The sequence below is a fragment of the Nerophis ophidion genome, linkage group LG17 (genome assembly GCF_033978795.1).
Source record: "Nerophis ophidion isolate RoL-2023_Sa linkage group LG17, RoL_Noph_v1.0, whole genome shotgun sequence".
Lineage (NCBI taxonomy): Eukaryota > Metazoa > Chordata > Actinopteri > Syngnathiformes > Syngnathidae > Nerophis > Nerophis ophidion.
This window is the reverse complement of record NC_084627.1, coordinates 18,410,475-18,425,051: the sequence shown is the minus strand read 5'-3', so window position 1 is coordinate 18,425,051 and position 14,577 is coordinate 18,410,475. Positions and strand designations below refer to the sequence as shown.

The following is a 14,577-nucleotide window of genomic DNA, read 5'->3' as shown; positions in this document are numbered from 1 at the left end:
TTCCTTGTGACACAGGAAGAATCAAAGGGATGACACCGCAGCTCTCCAGTAAAACACACACAGATCTTCTGTTTGTAGCCCATACTATATAAAAAAAAATAACGCAGTAACGCATCATGTAGTAACGGTAACTAAGTTACTGAAAATAAAAAATAACGCGTTAGACTACAAGTTACCGCCGAAAATAATGGAGTTACAGTAATGCGTTACTTAGTCCAAACACCGGCTATCAGGTAGCTAAAAGGGGCTTAAACAAGCTATTATTAAACAGCTACTATTAGTGGCTAACAGGTTTCTAATATAACTATAACTATGCTAACCACAGATGTTCATGCTTGAATGTACCAGTATTTAACAATGGCTAACAACTAACTGAAATAGGTTTGGCTATAGGAGAGCTAACAGGGGCTTAAACATAGCTCATACAGGGTTTCTACAGGTATAATCAAATACAAATTAATAACCGTAGTTTGTACACCATATTGCCAAAAGTATTTGGCCACCCATCCAAATGATCAGAATTAGGTGTAATCACTTGGCCCGGCCTCAGGTGTATAAAATTAAGCACTTAGGCAGAGAGACTGTTTCTACAAACGTGTGAAAGAATGGGCCGATCTCAGGAGCTCAGTGATTTCCAGCGTGGACCAGTCATAGGATGCCACCTGTGCAACAAATCCAGTTGTGAAATTTCCCCACTACTAAATATTACGGGTTTGGAAGTTGCCAGGAGAACGGTACATTTCGGACTTTATTGTGCCGAATGTTACATTTGGTGGAGGAGGAATTATAGTGTGGGGTTGTTTTTCAGAAGTTGGGCTTGGCCCCTTAGTTCTAGTGAAAGGAACTATGAATGCTCCAGGATACTAAAACATTTGACACTTCCATGCTCCCAAACCTGTGGGAACTGTTTAGAGCGGGCGTCTCCCTCTTCCAACATGACTGTGCACCAGTGCACAAAGCAAGGTCCATAAAGTCAAAGATGCCTGAGTCTTGTGCGGATGAAATTGACTGGCCTGCACAGAGTCCTGACCTGAACTTGATAGTACACCTTTGGGATGAATTATAACGGAGACTGAGAGCTAGGCCTTCTCAACCAACATCAGTGTGTGACCTCACCAATGCGCTTTTGGAAGAATGGTCGAAAATTCCTATTAACACACTCCGCAACCTTGTGGACAGCCTTCCGAGAAGAGTTGAAGCTGTAATAGTGGTAATAGGTGGACCGACATCATATTAAACCCTATACGTTAGGAATGGGATGGCATTTCAAGTTCATATGTGAGTCAAGGCAGGTGGCCAAATACTTTTGGCAATATAGTGTATAGTCAAAAGCTTACATGTCTGTATAAACACAATCATAAGCATTGGACAATGATAATCTTGAACAGTTGAAAAGTTTACACTAATTTACTCTCTCGCGAATTAGAATTAAAGTGCATATGAATAAGAATTAATAGTAAAGTGTTGCCTTGGATGCCAAAGTTTACTACAACCACTACTACACACAGGAAAAACATGTGGAAGAGAATTGCAAGTAGATCCTTCCTGCGTGTACCGAAAAACAAAGATTGTGGATTCATGTAATTCCACTCTCGGTTAAAAAAAGGTGCTGAGATATCACTGAACAAGCTAATTATCATAATATACCAAGAAGTGTTTTTTTTTTTTTAAACATCCTGCGATACTGCATAATTCTCTAAAATATACCTTATAATAGTCACAAACTGGAGGATACCCTTTTTAATCAGGATACAAGTTTAAGAAATAATTAAAAGGTTCAAGTTACTCTATGTATAAAGAGCCAGACAGCTGAAGGAACTCTTACTCAGTTACTATAGGAATGTCAGTGAATAAAAGAGTGCAGCCTGTTGTAAGTATTGCCTTGGTTGTCCATCGTAGGTCACTTGAGGTGCGTTACGAGAGTTGTTAATGTTAGCCAAGTGAGCTCATGTGTGTTGAACCGTAGACGATTGACATGATAAAGGAGTCGTGTAGGAAACAAAACTCAGATTCCTCACTAACATGACATGGTGTCAGCGATAAGGGCTACACACCTACATTCACCAAATAACTGCAAAGTTTGGGACCCCAAAGCGGTCTGATTTTGCCGTTCCAGCGCACTTTTTGCTATAGAAGCAAAGCTTTTCACGCTTTCAGAACTCACATGACCTCTTATATCCAGTTTGAAAGCCAAAGAAAAGAAACAGATAGACGATGCAATTTATCGATAATGGCAAATGTTCTCGCCCGGAAAAGGGTGGAATGCCATCTCCGGGTTGGGGAGGAGACACTGCCCCAAGTGGAGGAGTTCAAGTACCGAGGAGTCTTGTTCAAGAGTGAGGGAAGAGTGGATCGTGAGATCAACAGGCGGATCGGTGCGGCGTCTTCAGTAATGCGGACGTTGTACCGATCCGTTGTGGTGAAGAAGGAGCTGAGCCGGAAGGCAAAGCTCTCAATTTACCGGTCGATCTACGTTCCCATCCTCACCTATGGTCATGAGCTTTGGGTCATGACTGAAAGGATAAGATCACGGGTACAAGCGGCCGAAATGGGTTTCCTCCGCTGTGTGGCGGGGCTCTCCCTTAGAGATAGGGTGAGAAGCTCTGCCATCCGGGAGGAACTCAAAGTAAAGCCGCTGCTCCTTCACATCGAGAGGAGCCAGATGAGGTGGTTCGGGCATCTGGTCAGGATCCCACCCGAACGCCTCCCTAGGGAGGTGTTTAGGGCATGTCCAACCGGTAAGAGGCCACGGGGAAGACCCAGGACACGTTGGGAAGACTATGTCTCCCGGCTGGCCTGGGAACGCCTCGGGATCCCCCGGGAAGAGCTAGACGAAGTGGCTGGGGAAAGGGAAGTCTCGGTTTCCCTGCTTAGGTTGTTGCCCCCGCGACCCGACCTCGGATAAGCGGAAGAAGATGGATGGATGGGCAAATGTATTGAGTTAATTCTCATTTATTGTAAGATTAATTGGCTATCGGCCCACGCATACAATTCATTGTATAATTTTTTTTAATGCCTCTCGACATCGAATTTAAGGCGTTAATTTTCGCAAAATCCATTTAATCTCTTTTTAATGCTGTTTAATGACCCTCGGAAATACTGTCATTGTGACTACCAAATATCATTCCATTTACATCGGTAGTTGGAAGTTGGGAGCTGGGAATGATGTCGCAGAGAACTTAAGAGCGTTCTAGTTACCAACTCGGCAACAACCATCCATCCATTTTCTACCGCTTATTACCTTGTGGGGTCGCGGGGGGCGCTGGCGCCTATCTCATCTACAATCGGGCGGAAGGCGGGGTACACCCTGGACAAGTCGCCACCTCATCGCAGGGCCAACACAGATAGACAGACAACATTCACACTCACATTCACACACTAGGGCCAACTTAGTGTTGCCAATCAACCTATCCCCAGGTGCATGTCTTTGGAAGTGGGAGGAAGCCGGAGTACCCGGAGGGAACCCACGCATTCACGGGGAGAACATGCAAACTCCACACAGAAAGATCCCGAGCCTGGATTTGAACCCAGGACTGCAGGACCTTCACAAAAGCTATTATTGTGCTTGCCTTAGCTGAATATAAACAACTACTGGACAAAATGCGGACCTTCTGCAACCTTCAAAGACGATAGATGAAGAGTAAACACATAAACCACAAAAAAACAAGGTAATTTACATTACATTAACATTACCACATATATAGACATCCAACAATGTATTGCATACGGCTGATTTAGTGCTCAACAATCTAGTCAGAGGTGCTAATAACGGACATTAGAGGAGCTTCCCATATTGTTTACTCTCAGAGCAGCCTTTTATGAAAGCCAACAAGGGTGTTGAAGACTTTCCAACTTTCCGCGTAGGCAATCTTAACTCGGGGCAGGGGAGAAGTGGGTCGCTCCAATTCAAACTTGCGACTAAGAACTCAGAAATTCAGACTTCCCAGTACAAATGGAATGCAGCATTACACAGCTACATGTAACAGTGCCTAACAGACCCAGAACAAAGACAATACAATCCGATGTTTTAAGTCTCAGGCTTTAATGCTATCAATGGCTTTTGTAAAGCTAAAATGAGCCTATCATAGCTAAAATTTGCCACCTTTACAACATTATTGGTGGCTACCAGAGGTATAATAAAGCTAACGGATGTTCAAGATACTGGACAATGGCTACCAGCTAGTTAAAATATGCTTAAACTTAATTAACGGTTGCAATCGAATAGCTAATGCGGGCTTAAACATAGCTAACATGCTTTGCTGAAAGAGGTAAAACAATGCTAATGCTATAACCAGTTCGACAAGAGAAACCCTGCAATTCATATTTATCAGACAGCTTACAAAAGCGTACTAAAAGTTGCAACCCAAAAGTTACCAGAGGCTACAACACAGGGCTCCAACAAGAAATATGATATCAATATAAATTATGATGCAATAATATAATGGTGCGAGTTTGAGATGATCATTTCCAGTAAATAAGCAGAACTTGGGCGCACAAATGATTAAAAACGGATTTTAACCTGAACATTTTTCTAGAGGAAACTAGGTAGAGGTGATAATACTCACTTCCAAAGGGGTTAGCTGAACGTCCGTAGATGTGACTGTAGCCGTCCTCTGTGATTCCGTCATAAGGCTCCTCCTCAAACTCTTCATCTTCATTTTGGTATGATGTAGGACTGTCAGTAGTTGGTAGACTGGATTCACCAGGACTTGACCTTTCACCTCCCGCGCCTCCAGCCCCCAGTAGGTGGTAAGGGGGCACGCCAGGTATGGTGGTCCCTCCAGCCGTCGTGTAGAACAACGAACTGGCCCTCGCCAACCGACTCCCCAGCTCTGATGATGAGATTTTGCCATGCGTTGTTGGTAGTGTGAGCGGCGTGGGCTCACCCCCCTCTAGTTTAATCTTCCGGGGCGGCATGAGTAGAGACGGCGACCAGCCGGGGTTGGCCAAAAGGGCGGCCACCGCCAAGCCACTGCCATTATTGCAAGGACTCTGCGGCTCGGACCCCGTCTCTTCTAAGGAGCCTGCCGTTTGTGAGTCACAGTGGGGCGAGTTGGCCTTGAACATCAGGTCCATGCCTCTTTCCACTATGTGCTGGATTTGAAGGTAGCCCGCCGTGTACATGACCACCAGCTGTTCGCTGGCCGCCATGGTTAGCTTGCCCGTGTAGCAGAAGGAGAGGATCTGCTCGAAGCAGGCTGGTGTGACCGAGGAGGGCAGCTCGAACTGGGTCTTGGTGGAGGTGCTGAAGAGATCGCGGAAGTAGAGGCTGCTGGCAGCCAGGACAGCCCTGTGGGCTTTGAAAGCCTGGCCTGGTTAGAAACAAAAAACACAGAAGCCCAGCAAGGGAGTTCAAGTGACAATAATAAATAATTGTTAAGAATCTGGTCAATTGCACAGAATCGTTTGTTGCTTAACAAATGTGGGAACTACGGCTGGGACAATTTTGTGGTATTGCTGCAAGACTGTAGAAAATGTATCCAACAGGGCGCGTAGATTTTCTGTTAACAGGATTGAACCGATTATTAAATAGTCAAGTAACAGATTAGGAATTTGGTTGCTCACAGAGCAATGACTGTTAATTAATTGCGTCTTGATTTAGTTTACACTAGTTTGTTGTCTGAAGGACAAAATGACACAATATTATTTTAAACGCAGAATACAGAAGAACTTGCAAAGTTGTCATTGCTAAAAAAGAGACAGTCATGGTGCAGTAGACTACCCAACATGGCAGAAACCAGCAGAGGTGGTGCTGATACAGTCAGAAAAACGTGGTGTCAACCATTGGGAAGTTGTCATTATTTGATTAAAAAAGAGAGTTGGAAAACTTTAATGTCAACGCTTTCAAAGTCGTACAATTTGCCTTTGAAGTCACACAAAAACTTGAACTGGGCATAAGGATTTGATCAGTTGTTTGTTGATAAATCCATCCATTCATCCATCCATTTTCTACTGCTTGTCCCTTGTGTGTTGAAATAATTTAGGAGTGCACTATTTGGCTGCAAAAAGCAGTGGCGCTATTCATTCAGTCTGAAATATTCTGCCATCTAAAGATCAGCAACAGGACGTCAGCGATTCGAATTCAACACTATTTGATAGGGCAACGCAGTGAAAAGGTTCTGAAGTAGTACAATTTGGAGTTCCAATCACAGAAAAATATTGAAATTGTCTTGCAAAATGAAAGATAACAATAATTATATTACAAAATAGTTACAAATTGCTCAAATGGGTTGCTGTTTAATTGCATCTCAAAGCAATTTTGGTGACCCCAGGAAAAATAGTCTCCCCTGCGGTGTAGACTAATGGGGATCCTTAATAAACTAAACTAAACTAGTTTGCTGTCCAAAAAAGCTAAGGTGAGTTAACATTTTCCAATAGTACAGCGTAAACTTCAGAACCAAACACTTCTTGAACTAATTTAGTTTGGAGCTCAAGTTATACCAAAAAAAGATCAAACCAATGGATTAAGAAATTAGTGGATTACATGTAATTGTTGATTATTTGCGCCTTAATTTAATTAAAGTAAAATTGCGTGCACTGCTTGGCTTGTTTTAACAAGTTTTTTACTCTTAAAGAAAACAGAACCTTCTGACAGGTATTGTTCCACTCCTTTAAAATTATTTCAAAAAATGATTCATTAACTCCATGTCTGGCCAATCGGTGAAACAATTCAGTTTTTTCCGGTTGAACACACCTTTGACCAGGATGGAGACATCACAGTAGTGTCCCAACAAGCGCTGCTCGTTAAGGGAGCCCAGAACTGTGGCTCCAAAGTTTGGGATCTCTACGTGGAGCAACTGTGACATATTGGACCAGGAGACTTCTGCTATGGATTGCAGAAAGTGCCAGTGAGAGGAGTCTGTGAAAAAAATAACAGAACGATAAATTACAAGCAGGAAGATATGACAAAGTCAATGCGATGAAACAATAGACAAGGATAGGGACAGAAAATGCAAAAAAAGGTGAAAAGAAACTGCAAGCAAACGGATTACCCAAATCTTAAGACAGAGATACAATGGATGTGTGAAAGAGAGATAGCTATGCAGTCAAAAGGAAAGAAAGAGGGCCGAAGTCAGTCCACTAAATATAGAGCCTCGCTGAGTGTATATGAGGCCAACATAAAATACGTTACTGCATCAACTCCGAGGAAGCGTGGCCTCATTCCGAGTATTACCCCTTAATGGATCGCCCACACTGCATAAATCAGCATCAACAATAACAACAACAACTTTTCTGTGGAGAGGAATTGCAGTGGAACATCTGAGGTTGAACACAATTCGTATTGGAGGTCAACTTGTTTGGATTTGAAGTAGAAGATATTTGGAATAGACAAGCATCGGAACAGACGCCTGTGTCTACCACGGGTGTGACAACTGATCGATTAATCTATTTAAATTCCTTAATTTCAAGTATATTGATCTATGTTGTGCACGTTTGCCTTCCAAGAGCTAGGTATTGATCAAAAAATGTTTTAAAGGGGAATCGATCAATTTTATCGATACTAGAAAAAGGAAAGCATTGCATGTAAGAACGGCCGACTTTATACGAAGTTCAACACTTGTAAAAATAAAGCTTTTTAACGTTAAAAGTCAATTTTTCCGTCTGTGGCATTCATCCATCCATTTTCTACCGCTTGTCCCTTATGGGGTCGTGGTGGTGCTGGAGCCTATCCCAGCTGCACACTGGCAGAGGGCGGAGTACACCCTAGACAAGTTGCCACCTTGTAGCAGACAACATTCACACTCTAGGGCCAATTTAGTGTTGCTCATCAGCCTATCCCCGGGTGCATGTCTTTAGATTTGTGAGGAAACCGAAGAACCTGGAAGAACCCACAAAGTCACGAGGAGAACATGCAAACTCCACACAGAAAGATCCCAAGCCCAAGTCATCAAAACAAAAATGGCGGATAGTTACGGTGGTCGAGAAAGGTCATTACAAACTCAAGCACCATAAGACAATAGTGGAATGTGATATGTCTGTGCGCCTGCCTCACAATACGAAGGTCCTGAGTAGCCGTGGGTTCAATCCCGGGCTCGGGATCTTTCTGTGTGGAGTTTGCATGTTCTCCCCATGAATGCGTGGGTTCCCTCCGGTACTCCGGCTTCCTCCCACTTCCAAAGACATGCACCTGGGGATAGGTTGATTGGCAACACTAAATGGGCCCTAGTGTGTGATTGTGAGTGTGAATGCTGTCCGTCTATCTGTGTTGGCCCTGCGATGAGATGGCGACTTGTCCAGGGTGTACACCGCTTTCCGCCCGATTGTAGCTGAGATAGGCACTAGCGCCCCCCGTGATCCCAAAGGGAATAAGTGGCAGAAAATGGATGGATGTCTGTGCGCATTTAAGTGATGGTGCTGTTGTGCGTGATGTGTGTGAGAGATGCAGTGAAAGGTTTAGCGCAAGAGTGTGGGTGCCTGTGTCTTGAGTGTCTAAACAAGAGCTGTGGCGAACAGCAGCTCCTGTACGTGTGTGTTTCCACTCCCTGAGTTTGTTACCGCTTGTTAAGAAGGCGTCTAGGAGTGTGTCCTTCCAGCTACAACTACAGAAAGATTTGCAAAAGCCACAGCTAATACCTACAATGCAACACAATGATAAAGCCGCAACAGAACTTTAAACCACAAAAGAGGCGGCCGACACAATGGAAGTGGAAGTGACAGTGGGGCAAGTTACCACGACACACCGAATGCCGGGGCACAAGAAGAGGTCATTTTATGAGAAAAAAAGAACTGGAGGCTATACAAATTAGGAAGGCAGGGACCATCACCATCAACAGGGATAAGAGGGGATACATGCTTCTGCATGGGATGCTGTATGGCCAGGTCGGGGAAATGCAATTAGCAGGTAAATCTACGCTTAAATAGCGGGTTGCTGGACTTTTATATAAAGTTGGTTGAACACTAAAAATATGAGCAAAAAGTATTTCCTCCTGTTAATTGAACCTTAAGTGTTGGTTGCCTTTTATTCAAATAAGATGTAAATGCATTGGCCATTAATTGTTATTTACTTGCTTGTTTGTATCCATAATTACTTTACAACAAAATAACAGTAAGTTTACCCTGCAGAGTCCAGCATTTTATCCAGTATTTATTTCAGAGCAACTAACACTGGTTAATATATTTTTTGCTAAAACGTTTCTGAATCAAATCATTTAAAAAAAAAAATTAGATCGTCCCCGAATCGTATTGGCAATGACAAATATCAAATCAAATGGACTAGCTGTTAAAACGATTCGTTACACCCCGAGTGATTACGGAAAAACGTCGAAATCGCCATTATTTAACCCGCTACCTGAATTTCGGTTAATGCTTGATTATCTTACTCTCAACACTACTTTACTTTTTGGTCAACGTAGCCCGAGTGTGAACAAACAACTGAAACTGAATTTATTTTGGGTACAAGCTGCTGTTGAGTTTTCCCTATTTCTGTGTAGCGGACTGGATGGGACAATGACAAATGGCTGCTACTTTTTATTCTGCTGGTTTTCAGGCCTGGAGTCTTGTTTAGTAACCTCACAACTAGTTGTCTATTTCAGGAGAATGGTGTATTAGCAGGGATTTAAAAAGCAGAAAAAAAATGAAATGATCAATATGGCAGCACTACGTCGGTTAAAAGCTCAAAATTTCGGTTACAATATTTTTTTAATTAATGGCCCAGACCTACCGGTGTTAATAAATCAGTAATCATGACACATCAGATTTATATAAGTATTCAGAGATAGGTTTTGTGTGACTGACTTTTTATGACTTTTAGACATTTTCTAAAGATTTATGTCAAACTGTATGAATTTGTGGTTAACAGTATACATTAGTTTGATAAGAGCTGAGTGTCATTGCAAATTTCACAGATTGGTTTAATTTCAATTCATAGGGGTTCTGAATCGATTAATCACGATTCGATTCATTTCAATAGATTTTTATCTACATCTAAATATTGAAAATGTCAAAAACTCTAGACAGTATGAACGTGCTTCAAAATCACAAAAGTGCAATTTTGAAATAAGAAAGGCATTGCAAATGAAAGTGTTTTTGTATTGCAAAATTCCATCACTGCTGATGCATTAAGGTATTGATTCCTCAAGTGCAAAATAACGTCAATGAATATGTAATATGTATTTTGTAAGCAAAGTTGATATTTCTTCTTCTACTTCGCCAATTGCTACACAGGAAATCTAGGGCTCTGACAAAGACTGCTGTACGCTGGAGGAATTCGAAAGGTCGAGAGAGTTTTGTCCCTCATCGATGTCTCGGCAGGACAAGTCGCTGCTCGTAGGTTTTGGTGTATTGTGCAATTCTGAAAGAGATGTTCCACCGTTATAAAAGGCAGTACAGTACCACAGGGGCACATTGCAGAGTCTTCTATGTGGTATTTTGTATAGATGTGAAGTCTGAGCCTTGAATGTCCAGTCTAATCTAGTCTAAAGATCGTTACTTGGTCTGGTCTGGAGAGGAGGGAGTAAGAGAGCATACTACTTGTAGTAGTTTGGATCCTCCCATAGCCATTGTTTCTTTTGTCTGTTTTTAATGATAATATTTGCTTCTTTATAAGTAATGTTTTGATCTGCTTAAGGCTGTTTTCCTCCCTCTTTTGTTAGCTGATCAGCTTCTTCATTGCCTTGTCTATTACAGTATGGTAGTATCCACTGAATGATGGTGCTTTCAGTGGCAGCTTGCAGGCTGCCATGGCAGACACAAGAGGATTGAGTTCTTGATTTTGAGGATTTTGCACAGCCTGTATTACGGACAGAGCATCAGAGAATATGACAACTTTGGAGTGTGTTGCTTCTTCATTCACCAATACTGTTTTGGCTGCTGTCTGTAGTGCTTCTGACTCATCTTTGTAATTAAGTTTTTCAGTCCAGCACAGTCAATGTCAATATCGCGGCATAATCAATATTGCTAAAAATTTTAAGTTATCGACCCAAAATCGATCAACTTTTTTTTTTTTTTTTTACCCAGCCCTAATTTTATTTTTATTCTTTAACAAATTATGAATTTATTCAGGCCAAAACCCCCATACCCATTACCATATTTTGAATATATTGATGACTTTTTGTCAGGGTTGCAGTATAAATATGTTAAGGATATTCATTGGGCAAATATGCCAAATTATGATGCCACACAATAAAATTCCACATCAAAAAGCAGCTCGTATAGGCGAAAAAATGCTACAATGAGGCAGGGTTACATCTACAGTGCTGTAGGTGGGTTAGCGGGAGCAAGTCAAATGCTCCTTTTCCATCCTTAGTGCCATTCTAAGCCTTAGTTCATTGTAAACAAACATGGCGTCTTCACTGTTTCAGAGGAAGTCTTTTCGCGTGCTGCTTGGGCTAAATGTTCTTCAAATATTTCACGAGGAGGGAAAAAAACATCTCGCTTCAATGCATCCAAACCTAATCAGCCACCTGAAACGTGTGTTTTCTCTGTGGTCGATGCCTGCACTGTTAAAGAAGCTGCCCCCAATGTCACCTGCAAAGAAAGGCTTGGGCTTGTTCCTGTGCTGCGGCATTTGAGAAGTGCAAAAAGTTTGCCAGAGATTGACCCAATAGTTGAAGATAATTGGCTTCTGTCAGGACAAATCCCCCTATTAGTCTTTCTTTCCTCCAGGTGTGCACAAACTACAGTTAAATCTACAAAAAGATTATAAAAAAAAAAAAAAAAAAGAGAAACATTATCGGTTATCGGTCTTCAGAAGCAAGAAGTTATGTGTCTGGTCCTGAACAAAACAGAGCATCCCTTGTTTTTGTGTGCCTTAAAATGTGTTTTTTCCCCCAAAGTTTTCTGTGATTATTCCAGGTTTTCCGAAGATTTAGGTTGAACTGAGTGACGAAAGGGGGCGTTCGTATCAAGAGGTTCCACTCTGTATTTCATTTAAAGCTGTTCCTCCAAGCATATTTGTAACCAGTCTCCTTCACATGAACTTTGTAGCATTGTTTCCCCTTCACACATACTGTACACACACACACACACACACACACACATATATATATATATATATACATATATATATATATACCAGTTTCATTATTGAGCAATGCTGCAGAACAGTTTCCAGGAATACAGACTGAAAAAAAAAAAAATGTCACCGCCTCTCTCACATACTCCCTCTCTTTCCCACTTCATATACACACACACACACACACACACACACACACATGCACTCTGGCTTACTTACATAAAACTATGCATGCCTAAACACACACACACACACACACACACACACACACACTAGAGTCTGCATAGGGAAATGACTGTGTATTCTGGCACGTAAGCACTTACTCACCTGGGGAAAGCAGCACATAACAGTCTCTATCTCTCGCTCTTTTTCTTCTTCTTCTTGTGCTCTCTCATGCACTATTGCAGAAGAAGGTGCTCAGACAGTTTTCACAGTCAATCTAAGGGCGGCAGACAAACCGGCGATGAGAAGCCTGAAGTGGAGTTTGACGCACGGCAACGTTCCTTAAAGTCTCAATAGAAAAAGACAGCATTCTCTCCGCTGCGTGACTGACTTTGCCGTGTCTTCCATACCCTGCGAAGCTCCATTGTGTCCGTTCGCTGTCAGTTGTAGCGCTGCCTCAAAGACTCCCTCTGCCTGCCTGTCATTATCTCTCTGTTCCTCTCCCATCTCCCCCAACCTCCTCTAGCGAGGATCGGATTCAACAAGTGCCAGTGCAGAAAGAGAGAGAGAGAGCAAGAGAGAGAGAGAGCGAGAGAGAGAGAGAGCGAGAGAGAGAGAGAGAGAGAGAGAGAGAGAGAGAGAGAGAGAAAGAATGTGTGATAGAGCGAGCTGTGTGAATCAATGATGAAAGGAGTGGGAGGTTTACGTGTGTGTGTGTGTGTGTGTGTGTCCCCGATCAATGCAGTATCTATACGTCGCAGGGAGTGGGAGGGAGAGAAAAACACAGGCTACAGTTACAGACAGACAGAAAGTGGGCAGAGCCGGAGAGAATCAAGAGGGGAGGAGGAGGAGGATGAGGAGGTGTGGGGACGAAGGGAGGGGGCGGGTGCCGGGGTATCGCAGAGACAGACTGAGAAAGTCATTTGAGGACAGTGCGAGCCGAGAAAGACAATTAGATTGAGGCAACTTGGGCCACTCGGCCTCCTGGACGAGGTGAGCGTCCGCGCGGGATCCTCACATGACCCACTCACGGTACCGCAATACCAAACAACTGTCAATATTATTGTTTGTATCAACAGGGAAGTTCAGACCGGGTATTATGGTATCAGAGGTGGGTAGTAACCAGTGTTGAGTTAGTTACTGAAAACCAGTAACTACTTATTTTATTTCAAACGTAACTCAGTTCCTAACACAGTTACTTAAACCAAAAAGTAATGCATTACTGTGAAAAGTAACTATTTAGTTATTATTTTTTTAAGGCTCCCATTAATGCCCTTTCAGTTTTCATTTCAGTACTGTTATTGGACTTGAGAATAATACAATTTGTTGATAAACTTGACATGCATTTGCATCACTGAACTCTGGTAAGCAATGTGGTCTACATACAACGAGGGCAGGGCAATATGGCCTTTTTTTATATCTCGATATTTTGCCTTGGCCTTGAATGAACACTTGATACATATAATCTCAGCAGTATGAGGATTCTGTGTCTACATTAAAACATTATTGTTCATACTGCATTAATATATGCTCATTTTAAACTTTCATGCAGAGAAGGAAATCACAACTGAGTCAATTTACCATAACTATAGTTATTAAGCAGTGGCACAAACATTCATGTCATTTCCAAAACATAAAGAGCAGGATTGTCGGAGACATTTTAAGTGTCAAATAAAAATGAGCTGCATAATAGGAAATCAAATAGTGTTCGTCCTTCGCTATGTGGTAGGTTACAAGGGACGTTATTAAATTCGGTTATTGACTATTTTTTTTCATACGGTGTTGATCTGGAAATGGTTGCCTCTGCATTTTGATGGTGTGGGCGTGAGGCACCGAACGGAGATGTTGACTTGCGGAGTAAACACTCTTCGTTCTCTAGCAGGTGACTTTTCAAATGATGCTACATACCAGCAGTAATGCTACTTTTTATAGCAACACTTTTGCCCCACACTTGACAAATTACGGTTGTCTGTTCGACATATTCCCACTTTAAGCCAAACCACCGTCGGACAATGGACCCCCTGCTGTTTTTCTTGGGAATGAATTCTTCCTTCATTTGCACCTTTTTTCTCTCGTATTACCACTCGCACGGCTCTGCTAGCATCACAGCTAACGCTACCCATGCTGCTACCTCACTGCTCCGCGAGGGCGTATACGTATGTGACGTATGACGTGACAGTATGCAACATATTTAAGAATGTGCGCTTGTCTGTGAGAAGGAGACGCAGGAAAGAGTGAGAAGAGCCTGCAATGTAATGCCAGCAGCTAAAAGCAACTGCGTGAGAACGTATACTCTAATATCCCGATACAGTCATTTTCTATATCACAGAGACAAACCTGTGATATATCGAGCATATCGATATATCGCCCAGCCCTACATACAACACACAAAGACACATTTATAAATGGTTGATTTATATAGGCTCGTAAGGTAAAGTTTTGTACCTGACAAGTTTCGGCTA

General features: G+C 42.4%; 1 protein-coding gene across 5 annotated transcripts in view; it reads right to left on the bottom strand.

Annotated features, from left to right (window-relative positions):
- Nucleotides 1-14,577, bottom strand: part of LOC133536161 (nucleus accumbens-associated protein 2) — a 119,483-nt gene that overhangs the window by 17,889 nt on the left and 87,017 nt on the right. Inside the window, exons 1-4 of one of the 5 annotated variants that reach the window (XM_061876428.1) lie at nucleotides 12,507-12,880; nucleotides 12,281-12,392; nucleotides 6,695-6,859; nucleotides 4,566-5,312 (exon numbers count right to left, since the gene is read on the bottom strand). In XM_061876428.1, coding sequence (XP_061732412.1) covers nucleotides 4,566-5,312; nucleotides 6,695-6,806 — 859 coding nt within the window. In that variant the 5' untranslated portion in view covers nucleotides 6,807-6,859; nucleotides 12,281-12,392; nucleotides 12,507-12,880. Of the gene's footprint in view, nucleotides 1-4,565; nucleotides 5,313-6,694; nucleotides 6,860-12,280; nucleotides 12,881-14,577 lie in introns of those variants that run through there. The other 4 variants (XM_061876430.1, XM_061876429.1, XM_061876426.1 and 1 more) reach the window with 4 other exon arrangements.